At 39.1% G+C, this 18,279-nt stretch overlaps 1 protein-coding gene across 6 annotated transcripts in view; it reads left to right on the top strand.

Annotated features, from left to right (window-relative positions):
- LOC146481780 (uncharacterized) overlaps positions 1–15,507 on the top strand; it is a 44,925-nt gene extending 29,418 nt beyond the window's left edge. For 3 of the 6 annotated variants that reach the window (XM_085107817.1, XM_085107819.1, XM_085107818.1), the window contains exons 14-21: positions 1,811–2,116; positions 3,163–3,629; positions 5,420–5,514; positions 6,692–6,848; positions 7,619–7,685; positions 9,122–9,393; positions 10,081–10,255; positions 12,369–14,150. In XM_085107817.1, coding sequence (XP_084963943.1) covers positions 1,811–2,116; positions 3,163–3,629; positions 5,420–5,514; positions 6,692–6,848; positions 7,619–7,685; positions 9,122–9,393; positions 10,081–10,255; positions 12,369–12,655 — 1,826 coding nt within the window. In that variant the 3' untranslated portion in view covers positions 12,656–14,150. Of the gene's footprint in view, positions 1–1,810; positions 2,117–3,162; positions 3,630–5,419; positions 5,515–6,691; positions 6,849–7,618; positions 7,690–9,121; positions 9,394–10,080; positions 10,256–12,368; positions 14,151–14,249 lie in introns of those variants that run through there. The other 3 variants (XR_014864315.1, XR_014864316.1, XM_085107820.1) reach the window with 3 other exon arrangements.
- The last annotated feature ends 2,772 nt before the right edge of the window (positions 15,508–18,279 follow it).

The raw sequence follows: 18,279 nt of genomic DNA, 5'->3' as shown, positions 1-18,279 counted from the left end.
GTGAGGGAAAACCCAAATGTCACATTGCGCATGTCTGGCGGGAAATATCTAGACGTTCTGCTCCGGGGCCCGACGTGAGAAAGCTTCGTTTGGCGTTGCTCGAAAACGTGAGTAACATATCACATATTTTACCTCCGTTTCGCCCCGAAAAAATGATATTTTTAATATTGCTTGGCACTTAAGGCAACCGTAGGAAAAGTAGGCGTTGAGTTTTTGTTTTATTCTTTCCGAAACTATAATAACTTCATCAGTCGGCTGTTACAAAACAGAAAGCTAGTGGGACTAGTGAAATGACTTGCGTGTCTGACACTAATTATCGATGTTTCTCTCTAACATCAGTGTAACATTACTTTTTCTTATTCAAAACAAGACAAACTAGAACTTTTAATTTACATTTTAGCTGGAGAAAAATAAACAGTCTATGTTGCTCAAAAATAGCATCCAAACCACAAACCACTGTGTCATATCGTAGGTTTTTAGATGTAAAGATAACGAAATTCTCACGCGTGCTCGCACTGCTAAAGCGTTTCTTGAAATCCCAGCCTTCGATGCAGAACATTTGAAGTAAATTAATGTTAATCTAGTTGCTATTTCTAGTTATATCGGTGATTTTTATTACGACCTAAAAATATATCAAATGGTCTGAATTGTTTATACATCGGAAAACTGCAACTGCGACAAACACGTTCTCGTTAACAGCAGTAAAAATTCTTCATCGGTTATTTCATTATTAAAATCGATTTCTGACTTCTTTTAACGAAGACTCGATGGGTGCTTTCAATTCGACGAAAAATTACAAAAATTTCGGGTGGGAATCGAATGGAACAGCATCTTTTCCGCAAAAGATTTTCGAAAATGTAGGACAACCTTTTTGAACAGCTGTTCCCGAAAAGTGGAAACCGACCGAGCATAAGCCCGTTCCATTCGAGACCGAAATTTCCGAAAATTCAAATCGAAAAGTTTTGGTGAATGGAAAGCGCTCATCGTATTTAATCCTCTTCGAGGGAAGTTGTCGTCCTATTGCGCCTGCTTAACTGCTTCCAATTTCGCGACGCAACCGCGTCCTCTCCTCAGTCTTTCCTCGGTTTCTCCGTCGCCGTTGCCGTTCCCGTCGTCGATGCTTAAAGTCTCTACTAATAATTCGAAGAGGACGCGTTAGATATCAGATGATAGATAGCCAACAAGCGCGAACGCAAATCGAATAATCTAATTGTTTTATTAAAAACAACCAAGAAATGATGTTAGATCTTATTGATCTCATTTTGCAAGAACAACCAGAAGACGATCTAATGACTAATATTTCTCAAGTATGGTATAATTAACAATTATTCCACGAGCGCGCGCTGGATATGAGATGATAGATAGCCAACGAGGCGTGTAGCGCCGAGTTGGCTATAATCATCTAATATCCAACAAGCACAAGTGGAATAATTGTTTTATTAAAAACAATCAAGAAATATTGCCAATCAAATCCATCGAATTGCATTATACAATGATTCAGTTTTTAATAATGACTGTTATCCCATGGCTGCTAAGCCAATCAAAACTCTGGAAATCACATTATTCAATAATCCAGTTTTTAATAAAATCTGATAGCTTATAGCCTTCTACGCAGACGCTCCATGGGTTCGTCACGCATTCCTCACGCATTCCTCTTGTGGGGGAGAATTGCGTGACGAGCCCAAAGAACGTTTGTATAGGAGGCTAGACAGCCTTTTATTAAGGAACCAATCAGGAAGTGTACTTGTCCCTACCTAAGGGTGATCTCTAGAACAAATTACCATAACTTACTGTATATATCCACTTGCAGCTCCAGGGAGGCCACCAGAGAATGTCTTTGCCGCTAACAAAACAACCCCCACCATGATCCCAGTACAGTGGCGACCAATCAGCAATCAGTATTACGTGCATGGTATTCTGAGAGGCTACACAGTGACGTACCGAGCGGTAAGGAATCCAAATATGGAACTGCAAGAGAAGGAGAAACACATCACCGTTGGACCCAGTACTCTCTCGCTTGAGCTGCATAACTTGTCCTCATTTACAACTTACAGTATTGAGGTTCGTGCGTTTACAGTCAAAGGCAACGGGACACCATCTCAAGTGATATTTGCGGGTAACGTAGAGACATTCTGTTGTGTGGATTTTATCGTTAAAAGAGCACACTTAAAGTGCCTTTCCAATGTAAACAATGCCGGATTACAAAGTATTCGTTTAAGCCAATGGTAATGGTAATGTATTTACATACCGCACATATTACATAGTCTCACGGCGATTTACAATTCTTCTGTGGGGTGTGATCGGACGTCAGCATGTAAATGCCGCTATCAGTCCATATTATGATCTCACCCACCCACCCGACCCACGCACAAATGTGAAAGACAGATGAAATCAGAGATAGAGACAGACCACCACACCGTGGACGAACAAGTATTCAGTGTGAGGCGGGACATACGGTTTATCGTCCTGAAACGAACAAACCAAAACAATTCGCTAACTCGCACTTTCTGACAAGAGAAACCGTCTCAAAAAATTGGAAAAAAAGTTGTTTGAATCCCTGTTTTATGGCAATAGTATGTATATATATACCTTTTGTTTGGCGATTTTATACCTGGATACACTGATAAGTGAGAAATATAACATTTCTGATAGACTGAAAAGTCGATTAATGTTTGTGTAGTTGAGGTAAACTTCACGCGGGAAATATGCGACGTTTCCCTGGTTGCAAATAAGGAACGTACCCGTTCACACTTATGGAAGTGTCATGTTTTTTTTTTTTTTTAACCTCTTTTTTTAAAATGGTGAAGTGAGACCTTCACTTAGCTACAAATAATTCTAGAACGAGGGGAAAGAAATCAACTCAATTCTTGAAAGGAACAACTCGTGATCTGTTCTAGCGCATTTTGGAAACAAAATGCGAGAACTTGAAAATGGTGTCTGCAACAGCTCAATTCTTGAAAGGAACAACTCGTGATCTGTTCTAGCGCATTTTGGAAACAAAATGCGAGAACTTGAAAATGGTGTCTGCAACAGTGTTATGTATTTGCTAAAACGCACCAATTACCGGATTTTCGAACTTAACAGAAGCAAGCAATCTAAGTTTACTTAACCCAACTTTATCGCAGTTGGAAATGAATCTTTTTTTGTCCTTGTTGTTTACAGAAACATGCAACTGCTACAGCAAGCTTTACACAAACTTCTGGTTCAACCCTCCATATATGGACAAAACTAGCAGCGGCAACGTAAACGGTATTTTCCCGCCAATTTTACACCTGGTGGTACGTAGTTGCTGTGGAGTGTGCAGGGCTCATGGCTACACAGAGATCGATTTCCGCAACTCGAACAAAAACCAATCGGCCATTAAGCCCACCCAAAGAGAGGTCAAGGAAGCGATAGACGACAACACTGAATTAAGTTTCCCTGTGTATGGAAGAATGGACCAAACCGATTATTCTAACGAGTACGGTTTCGCACCCTTGGTACAGTCAGCCGGTGTAGCGTTCATTGTGCCCGAAGACGAGCCAGGTGCGGCTGCTAAGATGGTTGTTAAAGCTGTGTTTGACTTGTGGCCGTTGATTATCACTGTGTTTATCTCGGCATTCTTCGCTGGAATTATCATGTGGCTTTTGGTGAGTTCGCTTTATTTTTCTTAAATCAGACAACATGTCACTGTCCGAAATGTTTTTGCAGGCTTGAAACGCAGCTGGAACAACCACTATGCTGATAAGTTAACAAGCTACTGAAAATTGTTCACCCTTTTGGTCACTATGGCCCAAAAACTTAAAAACTTTGGTCCTATGGGTCAATAACAAGAAAGAAACCATAGGAAGTATTCCGAACAGTGCAAAACTGAATGTGAGATAAAGATACTGAGATAAAGTACAAGGGCCAATTTAATCAAACTTGTACACTTTGTAACCAACAATCTGGATCCCACATGCGCATGTGCAAAATGAGTCCAACAAACACTATTAGAAGTGAATATGAATATATGAAACATCATATATTGAACTGCGGATGAAAGATTAGATAGAAGAAAGATCCTCGCAGTTAGTGCGCAACAAGCCTGAAAAAAAATTTGGCTTGAACGGGATTCGAACCCATGACCTCTGCGATGCCGGTGCAGTGATCTACCAATTGAGCTATCAAGCCAGCTGGGAGCTGGTCTATTAGAAGTGTTTAAAAAGGATTACCGAACTCGTTTTTGAACTGTTCGTTGAGCTTAGTTCTATGTATGCAACTATGCACGCAAAAACAACGGCCCAGCTTGTAAACTACAAAAATTAAAATCAAGCTTGCTGGGATATATATATGCTTTTTCGTACTTCGCTAAAGACGAAGTCAAATCTTGTATTCGTACTCAAACTAAATTTAAGGCTCTCTAATTCGTATTGCTCCGACAGTAACTTGTTTCACCCGATTTCTGTAAAGGGAACCAGCTAAAAGTAATGGTTAAAACACAATGAGCAGTGTTTTATCGGGATTTAAAGCCACGAGACGCAGCCGTGTGGTTTTAGACCCGATAAAACACGTGCTGCGAGTTTTTTTGAACGGCGTGTGTCAAGAGAGTTCATAACAATGATGCTTTTGTGAACGTTGGAAATTAGCATACGAAAAAAACACCGCATACTAATAAGGAGGAGGTTTTATCGGGTTTTAAAACCACTGCACGTGATGTTTTATCGACCATTCGTTAAGTCAATGGGCTTATGAATTATTAATGAGTTTTGGAAGTATTTCTACCTCACCCCACCCTCCCCCCTTCCCCGATGGAATGCTAGTTTACCTCTACAAGTTTACCTGTACCCATTTTACACCTGAGTAGGGAGAGACAATATGGAGTAAAGTTTCTTGCATGAAGAACCAACACATCTATAAACCTTGGGCGAGAGAGATAACGACCGCACAGTTTCTTGTCCTGAGAAACGCATCAACGACAGAAACCACCCGACACCACCACCTTCAGGGGAGCAGGGATGGCGCAGTGGTGAGAGCACTCGCCTCTCACCAATGTGGCCCGGGTTCAATTCCCGGACTCGGCGTCATATGTGGGTTGAGTTTGTTGTTTGTTCTTGTCCTTGCTCCGAGAGGTTTTTCTCCGGGTACTCCGGTTTTCCCCTCTCCTCAAAAACCAACATTTCCAAATTCCAATTCGAGCCTCTGGCTTGGGAGATTGCGGAAACACTTCCCGTGTTATTGACATTAAATAGATTACTTTAAATTACTTTTACTTGCTTACTTTACTCAATGAAACTGAAAAACATTTTTAAAAAGGATAAAAAGACACTGCATTTAATCATCCACAACTGTGCATCTCAGAAGATTGGACAACGCGGTGTGTAATACAGCTTATTCTTGATTAAACTTTGCATTCTATTTTGGAAAAATTCACTTCAAATTATCTATTTACCTTTAACAGGATTTCTTCTTTAACACAAACGAGTTCCCTGCATCACCCATGCGAGGACCAGTTGAAGGAATGTGGTGGGCTTTTGTCACCATGACAACACTTGGGTAAGAGCAGCAATCCAGTTGGCATATCACTCTTCCTAAGACACTAAGTCTGTTTTCCGTAAACCTCTGAAAAAGCCAAGGTTTCGTTTGTTAAGTGGAGTAAAACTGATGTCTTTCCTACTGTCACGAGTACTCGCTAGTCTTCAGTTGTTAAATCTGTGTAAGCTTTATAGAAAATTGAGATGTTCGTCTAAGCTTGCATGCGGAACCAACCAGAGAATACAGACTGCCATATATTTTTTTAAAAATCAATGAGACGTTAAAACAAATTCAATCGTGACGTCGACCAGACCGCTGTCAATCCGTAAACAGAATGCGCACCTTACAAGGGTTGGCTCTACAAACAATAATGATAAATTTATATAGCGATTTTTCCATGAGATCAAGAGCGTTTTACAGTATCTAAAATAATTATTTGCGTAGTAAGCTTACGGTCTAAAATTATATCAATTTGCAATTATAATCCTTAAAAATAACATTTTCAAATTGTATGCGCCATTTTAAAGGAATTAATAGACTGCAATGCAAATTGGTGCATTCCGTTTGCCATCTGACCAGTCTGGTCGCATAGTTACGACAAATTAATGGAAATCGCACAAATTAAAAACGAAAACGTATCTGTTTCAATGGAATCGTTAAAATAATGTTTGAGTTTTGTTAACAATAACCTTACTAGTGCACAGAAACTGGTATTAATTATGTTTGGCTTCGGATGGCTAGGATGAAAGTGGATCGCAACTTGGAAAAATTGGGCAACTTTTTCAAGTTATTACTGTGTATTTTGGAGAAGTCGCTAAAAACTGACCACAGTTTGTTCTTCCAAGGAGAAAAACCTTATTATTTTCTTCCTGATGTTCTAAGAGCAATTTTAGGTTACAACCAGGCTGATTATAAACCACTTGAACAGTTTTGGCCAAAGTAAAGCAGAATCGTCGTGATAGTGTCCCTTTAAATCCAATGCATCTTCCCACCATTGAGAGCCTTCTAAGCAGACCTCTTTGAGGAACGTTGCGTGACAGTGGGAAGAAGCATTGCGTGACAGCCTAAATAACGGTTGCGTGGGAGACTACACCCATGAAAGCAGTTTTATAGCATCAACATTACTTAACAGGAGCAGCCCAACATTTGTTGATATGACTGACTAAGAACATTATCTTCGCTACTTGTTATTTCTCAGGTACGGAGACCGCGTTCCACGCGCGATACACTCGAAGCTGTTTGGTATCGTGTGGATCACGTGTGGACTTGTCATCATCGCTCTTGTGATGTCATTCATCACTACGTCACTAACCATGGACATCATCAAATCCGACATTCCTATATATGGCTCCAAAGTAAGTTGTTATCCAGTCGTGATTTTTCGCTGTACTGTCAAATGCTCTGGGAGAGTTGTATCCCCACATAGAGAGCAGAGACAGTCCGTAACTGGTCATAACAAGTTTGTTCGAAGAGGACCCACCCTCTCTGGGATGGGGGGGGGGGGGGGGGGGTTATCGAAGACACCACATAACTCATGAACATTACCGACAAAATTTTATTGGCTTTAAATTTTAGTTCAACTAGCAAGAGTCAGCATTGCTAGATAAACAAGAAAGTGAGGTCTGAATCTCACTGTCATTTTTTACTGCTGGATGGAGGGGTGGCTATGCAATAAAGACACCATCTTTTGAGGTTGAGGAAGGTGGGTGCAGGCAAAGGCCACCATCTATTTTGTGGTTTGGTGGGTCCTACATGGGTATAGTAGTTTTGACCACTTCCCTGAAAAGTGACGCTGAAAGGACAAACTCTTTCAAAAAATGCACGTGTATACAATTACACGATTTATCCTCTTTCTGACTAAACTCGCATGAAAGTGTTCAACAGAAGCATGGTGAGATGTTGATAGCTAGAAGCGAACGCTACACGCCCCACGCATTTAACGACTTCGAGTTGAATGAGATTTTTCCACGAAAAAGATTCCCTTAGAATGGCCAGCACTGCAGAAGCAACATAAAAATTCCACCAAAGGTTCGTGCGGTAGTTTAAATAGAATCAGTCTATTACAAGTACCTTCTAGTATCACTGAGTATGTTTTCACTTTCTCTTTTATTCCTGCATTTAACAGGTCGCTGCCATTGACGACTCAGCGGAATTTCGTCTTGGAATTCGACTGAATGCAAGGATGGATCGAGGCAAGTATTATTCAACAGATCTGCCTTACGAATCCAATCAAAATTTCCTTTGCAATTGATTTTCTCGCGCATGGCACCAGTTACATCAGGAATGACACATATTTTCCCAAAAGAGGGACAGGTTGCTTGTTTTCCCGCGCTTAACATATGCAGCCCGTTCTCGCGCGCTTGGCACCGTCTACACATTTTCCCGCCCTTGAAAAAACACCGGTGGAAAGCTTCCCCCGCTGTTTTGATGGTTACATGTTTCCCGGCATCTTCGCACTAGCTGCAAGTTTTCTTTCTTTTTTAACCAATCGCTGTTTCTAGTCGTCAAATCCGAGGATCTCACTTTTACTTTGTTTTGGATATTTTACGCTCTGTGAATTGTTAAAAAGAACTCGCGCCACTTCTCAATCAATGAGAACCAAAACCAATCGTGCCTCGCTCGCACGCGTTTTCCCGTGCTTGGCGCCAGTTACGTGTATTTTCTCCAGTTCTGATTGGTTCGTTGCGCTGTTAGCGTCTGTTGTGATTGGTCAATTTAATTGACACTGAACTTCTGTTCAGGCTGTCGAGACGTACGTCAATGCTATCAACAACAGTTTGTTTCAAGACTATTCTCACCCAAACTATAGGGGTGGGTCGATACCTTTTTTTTTCAAATTCATCCAAGATTTTTCTGTGATGTTATTACCTACACTCAAAAAACACCCTTTATGGTCCGTAAACATTAAACACAAATACAGCCCTAGCAACAGGGCTTCAACTTTAATGGGGGATTCAACCTAAACGTCATTTTTCCGCCACTTGACATGGCTTTAATGGAAATATCTCGTTCACGTTTCAAGCAATCCAAAAACTCTACACTCATCCCGTGAATTTATGTTGTGGCGTGTTTTGTGAATTTTTGGGTGATTTTTTGGGTATATTTGGGAGGAGATGGTTTTTTTAGTAGGATTGGTAAAATTAAGAGAAATTAGAAACATTGAAGATTTAGTGAAGTTTTAAAAATTAGAATTTGTAGTTAATAATTAATAGACGGACACCAAGTTAGTCCACTAGCAACCTGGGGTGCTCTTGCGTGGGTATCAACTGTCTGTTGGTGTTTCAAAAATCATTTTCTTTCTTCCATCCCTTCTTAAAACCTCTTCTAATTTCATTCAAATTTAGGTTAAATCGCCCCTCAACTTTGTGATACTTCCTTCAAGCTAGGTGCAACAGCACATACACAAACTGAAAAATATTAGTTTTCGGCACTAAACCAGCCTTCAAATATTCAAGTGAGCGGTCACATGAACAGTATCGAAAGGGATCGAAAACAGCCGACTTACTCACAAGTATCGATATCTTTCAAGGAAACCTCATATCAAGTATTTGGTATCGTATCGGCCCGGGCCCACCCTTACCAAACGACCACAGCAGACAAATTAATACGGTTGTTTTTTACCCCGCAGATAGAAGATACACGACGCTGATGGACCTGTACAACTCTTTAAAGGACCGGCACGTGGATGGCGCTCTCATCGATTCGTACACTGTAGGAAGCCGAATAGAATTATTTAGCGATGGCGCCCTCCGCGCCAGCAGAATGGTCGATTATTCGAGTGCATACGGAGTAGTAATGGCGGGCTACGCCAGAAAGCTGCAAAAGTGCTTCCGGGAATTTCTCAAGGAGGAAAAAGCTTCGGTGTTTAAAATCATCACTAACAATGTTCAAGGAATTTCGGTAAGTTTTGAACTTTGATTATTTTGATATCACAACCCTTTGATCAAATCTACTGATTGTAATCAGTTCAATCATTCCATTTAAATCTGCGTTTCGCTAATGCATAGAACAAACATGAAAGAGTCGACGATCAAGATTTGACGAGAGTTTAAAGGGAGGGGTTCACAGTTCTGCACATGTCCATGAATCAAAATACTTTTTCGCCTTTGCTCGCTATGACCCAAACCTGTTTAATTTAATTCGTTGTTTGTGAACCATTCGGAAGGGAATAGTTAACTCTGGTGGTAATTTTTTCATATGATTGCGTTATTTCGCATGCAAATAACTGTAAACACATCAACCGTGGAACAAATCCTACGGGTCAACGCTAAATTCAGTATCGACAATATGAGTACAATCCACTAGCATTTTCTGTGAATTTTGGTCATCAGTCATTTTGCTAGGACTAATTATAGAATGCGATTACTGAAGTAAATGTGAGTGGGATTTTTAAGGCCATAAAGTTGATAAGAAAGAGAAAAAAGCATTTAGATACATGCACATGCGCTGAAATGTAAACCCCTACCTTTACACCTTTTGACATCTCTACAGTACCTTTATAAGAAAAGTATAGGGACAAGTTAGGAGAATTTCCGGTTCTTCGATATTAGGGGCTAAAGGTTTAAAGTTGCATTATTGTTTCCTCAGGGACTGCAAAAGAACAACGCAGCTGACAAGACAGACGGTCTGTTTGATGCGGATTCTACAGTCTATATTCAGACAATGACTTGGTGTGGAGGATCCATAGCTGTGTTAGTGGTGATCTCGTTAATTTATGAGTTGCTCACAAGAAAGAAACGTAAAGCTAACCCGAGACGATACGGTAAAGATATCAAATTATTTGTTATAAATTGTTTCCTTCCATTTCATAGAAGAAGCGTAACAGAACAGAGGTTACATGAAAATAAAATAGATTCCACGAAGTCTAGAGTCCACATGAAAGATAAATCAAACTTAACTTATTGCCTCTAGAACATCGTAATGAAATATCTGACTTACTTTTGTTTAAAGTCCAGAAACGGTCTGATATCTACTGAAGTTAGCAATTAACTTCGTACCTTCCAGCCACGGCACGGTACGAGAAACTATGACCCTAATAATAGGCCTTATCACGGTTTTCGACGCCATTTTGACGAGTAGGCAAACAGGCTTGAAATAACAGTGTGTGTATGGAAATCCGTTGTCAAATAATTTTCATAAAACATAGCTTCTGAAAAATTCATGAATTGGAAACTTTTGGCACTAGGAAAAGGATCTTAAGAAAAAAATTGGAGGGATGTAGCACTGCCAGAAAGCTTCCAGTTGTGTTTTGAACTTTCCATACATTTCCCTGTATTTTTTCCCGCGAACTATTTTTAGTAGCAGTTAACGGTTGGTTCGATATACAGACAAATGTATGGAAAATTCAAAACACGACTGGACGCTTTCTGGCACAGCTACATCCCTCCAATTTTTTTTCTTAAAATCCTTTTTCTAGTGCCAAAAGTTTCCAATTCATGAATTTTTCAGAAGCGATGTTTTATAAAAAATAATTATTTGACATCGGATTTCCATACAAACACTGTTATTTGAAGCCTGTTTGCCTACTCGTCAAAATGGCGTCGAAAACCGTGATAAGGCCTATTACTATATAATATATGAACACAATCAGTATTATTATAGGAAATCTTTTTTCATTAGGACTGCTGAATTGTGGAACTCATTGCCTTCTTGCACTAAAGCAACTAATTCATTCCCATTTTCAAGACTAGCTTAATTGATATCTACTTATCTAAGCTTGTATCCTATAGTCCTCCGAGGTAGATTGCATGGTGCTTGCGACATTATCTTCTATTTTCTCACGATTGTTTATTTCCTTACGGTTAAAACGATGCGGAGAAAGCAGAACTTAGCAAGTGCTCTTGGTATCCAAAAAGAAAATTGGGGGTAACCATGCATTATTCAGAGATAATAAAGCTTTAATTTGGAAAAAACGCCATACACTGCTTTGTATCTAACTGTTTTTTAGAATAATTGTTGCTTCATTATCTCTAAAAAATGAGTTGTTACCCCCAATTTTCTTTTTGAAATTCAATAGCCCTTGATAAGATCTGCTTTCCCCGCGCATAGTCATAAACCACACAAAAATACTTCCTTATTAGTAGGCACTGTCCTTAAAACTCACAATAGCTTACTACAATCCACCACAAACAAATTCAACCCACTGAAACAAACTACAAACCACTTCAGCCAACTACGATTCACTACAACCAACCAACATAGAAGCAAAATTCAGCTCACTGCAACTGACTGTAACTCGTTGCAATCCAATTCAACCCGATGAAGCGCACTGCAGCCAGTAACAAACCACTACAATCCACCATTTGGAAAAAGATGGCTGCTTTACATTTTACCACAATACCTTGTGAAACTAATACAGGCAATAGCCACATAGAAAGCCATGTTTTTTTTTGCCAAAGTCATCTCTGTACGTATTTGCCTTACGTGACACGACATTCACAATACTGAACACTACTAACATTACTTACAATACTCAAAATACTAGCAACAGTGACTATATTTATATTGTTAACAATACTTACTATAGTTACAAAACTAAAAGTGATTACAATGTCCACACAACTTCCAGAACTAACGCTATGTCTGCTTTATCGATAGTGAATGAATAAAATTAAAAAAAAAGAAAGAAACGTACACTTATTTGAGACTAAACAGAAAAGAAAAAAGAAAGGATGAATAGGAAAAAATAACAATAATGGTAATACGGGATGGTGTGATAGGATTGCGACCACGTTACAATATTTTGTATGCTAGGTTTGAAGTTTTTACAACTTTTCTGTGCATTTTTACGAGCGTTAAATTCAGTATTTTCTGCTGTTGATATGTTCGCTGTTCTTGATGACAGGAAGTATGTCCTCTTTCATTTTAATCTGCAGAATACAGTGACTACCTCAACGATCTGAGCAAAGAAGACCAACTCTACCAATACAACAACAGCAAAGAGACGATGAAAAAAATTCTGACAGATTTCCACAAAAACTGTCGTCTTAGGCTTGAAAATCTCAAAGCAAAACATCGACGAGAATTACGGCTCCTAGCGCGCTTAAAACAAGAAGCAGCTGACAAGGGAAGCACAAACCCTCGGAATGGCAGTGTGAAAAATAACTTACTTGGATTGAAACCTCGAAATACCATTGTAAAATACGTTAATGGTGTTGTGTGATATCTTTCAGAGATGGAAGTGTCCGATGGTATAAGCTTTAATCTTCGGCCTCGGTCGAGGTTACAGGTACAGTCAACTCTCTCCTTGCGGACGCTTCGCAGTTACGGACAAGAGCCGTTGTCCCAGCGAAGAAGAATTAATGAATATAAACCCGCTACTGCGGAATGGCTCTCTATAGTATGGACACCATAGTGTGGTCCGGATAGTGTCCCCTGTCACGGTAAAAAAGAGTTGGCTGTACTTAGTCACACGTGATTCGACAATCGACATTTTAGTTCGGTGGTATAAGTTCTTGTAAAACGGGTTTCTCGGCGAGCGGTCCTAATTTTGAAGGTATTTGCTTCATTTCAAGTACAGTGAACTGTCAGCCTGCCGACTCAACGCTAATATTAGGGATACCTTTATCATGGACAGGCGGTAAAATGGCGATGAAGCCAAGAAGAATATTACTGAAAATAACTACCGCCATTACGGACTGTTTCTAGATCGGGAGCCAAATCTTAGTTCTGCTGGCCAGTCTCCGTTTGAAAGGCTGTTGACTGTCGCGGTTTTTTTTTTAACATGTACCGAACTGAAAAAGTGTGTAAGTATATTGTTTAAAGCACCAGACAATAAATGAAAAATGGCTGGAAGTTAAGGTAGCTCTGTATCCAAAAACGAAAAACAGTCATTATGGATCCTTTTTGCTACATTAATATATGAAAAAGTTTAAAAAAGGAGAATTGAAATTATAAATTTGTGAAAATTCAAACATCGTTCAAAATCCCAGTCCCATTCAATAGTTCTCTAGCAACCGTCCCCCAAAAGGCTATCATCATAAAAGCTTCATCATTTTAAGCTTGTTTGAAAACAGCAATCAGTTTATTTGTGGTAGTCTACCCGGCTTACACCAAGTAGAACCTTAGATTAAGCTGTCTTTTCATTGGCTAATATATCATTTGAGTTTAAAATTTCCCCAAATCAATCATTTGTTCAACATTGTTTAGTTAAAGGCAGGTGCACATTACGAAGCAATGTTGACCAATAGGAATGATGCACACTGAGCTCAACGAATGACTTAGCCGGCGACGATACAATGTAGCGGACGCTGTGATGAATTACTTAACGTTCTCTATGTTGAGAGGAGATGTGGTGGTGTAGTAGTTTATAGCCGGGTGGCTTGTTGGATGCGGTAAGATCTGAAGGGGAGAAGCCTCTATCTTCAGTTGATTTCTCAGACAGAAACTTTGCTCCACATTGTCTTTTTTCACCCAGGTGTATAAATGGGTACTACAGACATACTGCTGGGAGTAACCCTGTGATGGACTAGCATCCCATCCAGGAGGAGTAGTAACACTCCTAGTCACTTCATGCTGTGTATCCTGTGATGGACTAGAATCCCATCCTGGGGGAGTAGTAATACTCCTAGTCACTTCATCCTGTGATGGACTAGTATCTCATCCAGGGGAAGTAGTAATACTCCTAGTCACTTCATGCTGGTATCCTGTGATGGACTAGTATTCCATCCAGGAAGGGGGGGGGGGGGAGTAGTAATACTACTAGTCACTTCATGCTGGGTATCCTGTGATGAACTAGCATCCCGCTCAGGTGGGAGTTAATACTCCTAGTCACTTCATACTGGGTATCCTGTGATGGACTAGCATCCCGCTCAGGTGGGAGTTAATACTCCTAGTCACTTCATACTGGGTATCCTGTGATGGACTAGCATCCCGCTCAGGTGGGAGTTAATACTCCTAGTCACTTCATGCTGGGCATCCTGTGATGGACTAGCATCCCATGGAGGAGAGGGGGGGGGGGGGGGGGAAGAAGCAAGACTCCTAGCTGCTTGATGCTACAGAGACCAGGTTAAGCTCTGACCGTACGGGTCACTTGTGGCTCGCACTAGTATGCGATTTAACTTATTTTTCTACCCTCTCTTAACTATACTTTGTTGAATAGACTATTTCTTAAACCTTTGTTACACAACAGCCTGTATCATAATTTTGCTCTATGACTGTGAGGACAGAATTGAATCACAATAAATGTTGCAGTTGTGAATAGCTTTTGCTCAAGGAACTTATTTAAATAATGCAGTTAACACATATGGGACTCTACATGTAGATAATACTATACAAACTAACTTTATGTTAGAATAATTATTGTAAAATACAAAATTGTAAATAACTACAAATAACTCTAAAGTGGCGGTGATTGGTTCAAAATGAGACCGATAAGATTTTAGATACCTTATGTTAACATGTAAAAATGAAGAATACTATGATGTACAAATATATGCACTATATTTGTAAAATCTAGAATTCCTCACTTTTACATCATCAGAGTATAAATTGTGGCATAAAAGTGTACAGATCCTAGCTAAATATACTGCTGGTCAGGATTTTCTTTTCTGTTTATTTTCAACATTTGTAAACAGTGAAAAATATTCTAGAAGAATAAAATCTTTTGAAACTGCTGAGCTCTGTATGTGACAGTCAATTTTTGCGTTTATAACAAGAAGACGGTGAGGGTAATTTTCTTAGGCCACGAATCCATACAAGCAAAACAAAAAAAACTGTTGTCTTGTGGATGTGTTGATCACTATGTGAGACATGTTGTGGTTATGGACAGAAGCATCTGTCAAGAAGAATTTATCACTGGGCTTATGAACAGAAAGTTAGTGAAGGAACTTAACAAGACAGTGTTGTCAAGACACATTCCCCATGTTTTGGGCTTTAAGAGCATCCACACTAGTAAACAGAAATCATAGGCTTGACTCCTGATAGGAGAACTCAGATTTTCCCTTTCTGAATACGACCTGTATCATTGATCGAAAAATTACATTGATCATTTATTCACCATTTGTTGTTATTGTTTTTTTTTTTGTGAAGTTTTAAAACATAGCATTCACATTTCTTTCACAAATATATACCACTCATTGGCATTCAGATCTTAGCAGTATGCAGGATGTTTGTCACATGAATCTTGCCACACAATGACTCTGATGAGTAATCAATGCATCAAAGACCAATCGAGGACCAAAAGTTTTGTGCTTGGCCTATATCAATTCATTGACTAATCAACTGATTGCCAAACAATTATTCATCAATTACTCATCCGTGTCAATGATCTCATTGTTATATTGGTTATACCAGAATGCAGTGATTCAGTGCTTATTCTCATAAAGTTATTTATTTGTTTGCCAATGTTTGAGAAGGAAGTCCTTTCCCCAAAGGGGTTCTTCGAAAAATAAATAAAAAATAAACAAAAAATAAACAAACAAATAAATAAACAAAAAACCCAATGACCTTGTCTCTACATTAATAAAGATTACACCTCAATATAGGGAGGAAAATACAGGCTTATTTTTAAACTATATGCGTTAATATTAATATTTTGTAATCTGCGAAAGGAATTTAATAAAATTCAGCTTACCTGTATTAAATTCTTGAGTGGAACTGTTGTGGAGCTGGAAATTACTCAAGTGCTTCTCTGATTGGGCTCGATTTTCGGTTTGCATTTCAATTCCTGTTTCTCTTTCCTTGCATAAATGATAAACCAGAAATCGATTGCTCAGTATTAAGGCAGCTCTCCTCACTGTCTCCTCAACAACAACCACAACACAAAACCGCCAACAGCCGCCATCTTGGATTTTGAGAATGTGAAAAACTGGTGCTGAACGATGTGCTACACCTGGAAAAGAGGCCACGAAGACTCGCGCGAGGTCCGCGCGAGGAAGAAAAACTCATCAATCTTGCAGTATCATCAGTAAGCAAATTTTATTTACTCGTTTTTCAATTGTGGGGACGAAGTTGTGGACTGCGTTCTGGGAGTACTCCTCAAAACAAATTTAATATTGTCACACCATCACGAACCAGCGTTCAATGTTGCACAGACTTCACGTTCAGTTGATCTTCACATCCAGTTCAGTGCATCCAGTTCAAGAAGACCTGCCCTCAGAAATCCAAACCAACTATACCACACTGACAAATCGTTGGCTAATATGGCTCTTTGGGAATTCATTTTAGCTTCTTTTTCAGGATATTCTATCATACATTAAGTTAAATATCAAGACTAAAATAATAAGTTGATGCCACCTTTTGGAATGTTAAAAGTCCCCTTTTATGAACTTAAATCAAGTTTTGGCTTAGAGTCGACGTTAACACTGGGACACGCTTTAAGCCCTATTAGTGATCAGCATCAAATTTCTCCTTGTAGTATTAATGCTTATTCAACCACTGAGGTCAAGAGAATTAAGGATATGATCATCCAACGTGAATTTTCTTGATTTTTTAATAACTTCTCCCCAGTACTTCCATAAGAACAGTATCATGGGGACAAGAGAGGAGAATTTTTTCCTTTGATATTAGGGATTAAAGGGTTAAGCCGACTTAAAGTTGAAAACAAACTACATAAGCGGAATTTTGCTTCCGCAGAGAACGTGAGGCTCCAGAATTTGAAGTGCACCACGAGACTTATTCAATGTTACTTGTTTTACTGTTTCTTCAGTTATCAGTTTGTCTACATGACAACAATAAGTGGTTTGCATGTTGGTGTACAAAAACAAAAGAAAGTTTGTTCACACAGTTTGCACAAAGTTAACTTCCATTTTTGTGCAAACTGTGTGAACAAACTTTCTTTTGTTTTGTTCACCGACATGTTATTGCTCCTGTACACCAACATGGCCGCCATGACGTCACATGCAAAACCATCAATTGCTCTCGGCTGAGAAACTTTTGAGCTAGTCGTGTTCAAAAGCACAGTGAGTCCTGACACTTTTGTTTCGTTAGTGAACATATTTATTTACAGAACTTGTTTTGTCTTAACTACACTATACAAATGGTGACTTTCTATTCCCTCATACAGCGGTTTCAATTGAGTATCGAACGTAACGCGTGTTCGCTTCTTAGCCAATGAGAAGCAAAAGCAAAACGAATCGTGACTTGGTCACAAGTCCTTTTCCCGCGTTTGCCCTCGCTGGTTATCGTGTATTTGCTTCGAGTTCTGATTGGTTTATTGTATGGTTTACGTCTGTTGTGATTGGTTAGAATAATCATGACTTTGGCTTGGTTTTACGACACTCAATTGAAAACAGCTCTAAATTAAATAAATCAATAAATAAAGTATAAAAGGATATTCATGCAAACAAAGTATCAAGTTACTTGGCAACCACTGGTTACAATAGGAAATTGGATTCACACAGAATAAGCTATTCATTTCCTAAAACGGTTCTTGGAAAAGTAAAGGTTCATGAACAAAGTAAACATGAATTATCATAAATAATAATAAAAATGTATATGGCTATGGCTAATATTATATGTGAAAACGAAAATTGAAGGTTCTTAACTCGGATTAGGAAGGGAGGCGTCTCTTAAACAATGACAGTGGTAAGTTTAATATATATTAAAATACAAGTGACGAGGGTGATCTTCAAACCTTTTAACCCTTAAATTCTTTGGTTGGTACCACTCGGTTATCATTAAGTTATTCCAGCATCACGTCTATGTAATCGTTACTGGACTCAGTTCTTTTACATTTAAGAGTTACTTACAAAAGTTTTAGACAAATGATAGAATCTTCTTCTCAGAAAGACTTGGAGCCTCTATCAAATGGTGAAAGTAGCTGGTTGGAGCCACGCCCTTGTAATA

Source organism: Pavona decussata, unplaced genomic scaffold (assembly GCF_977016875.1).
Source record: "Pavona decussata unplaced genomic scaffold, jaPavDecu1.1 SCAFFOLD_48, whole genome shotgun sequence".
Lineage (NCBI taxonomy): Eukaryota > Metazoa > Cnidaria > Anthozoa > Scleractinia > Agariciidae > Pavona > Pavona decussata.
The sequence above is the reverse complement of the archived record's forward strand: the minus strand, read 5'-3'. Positions and strand labels throughout refer to the sequence as shown.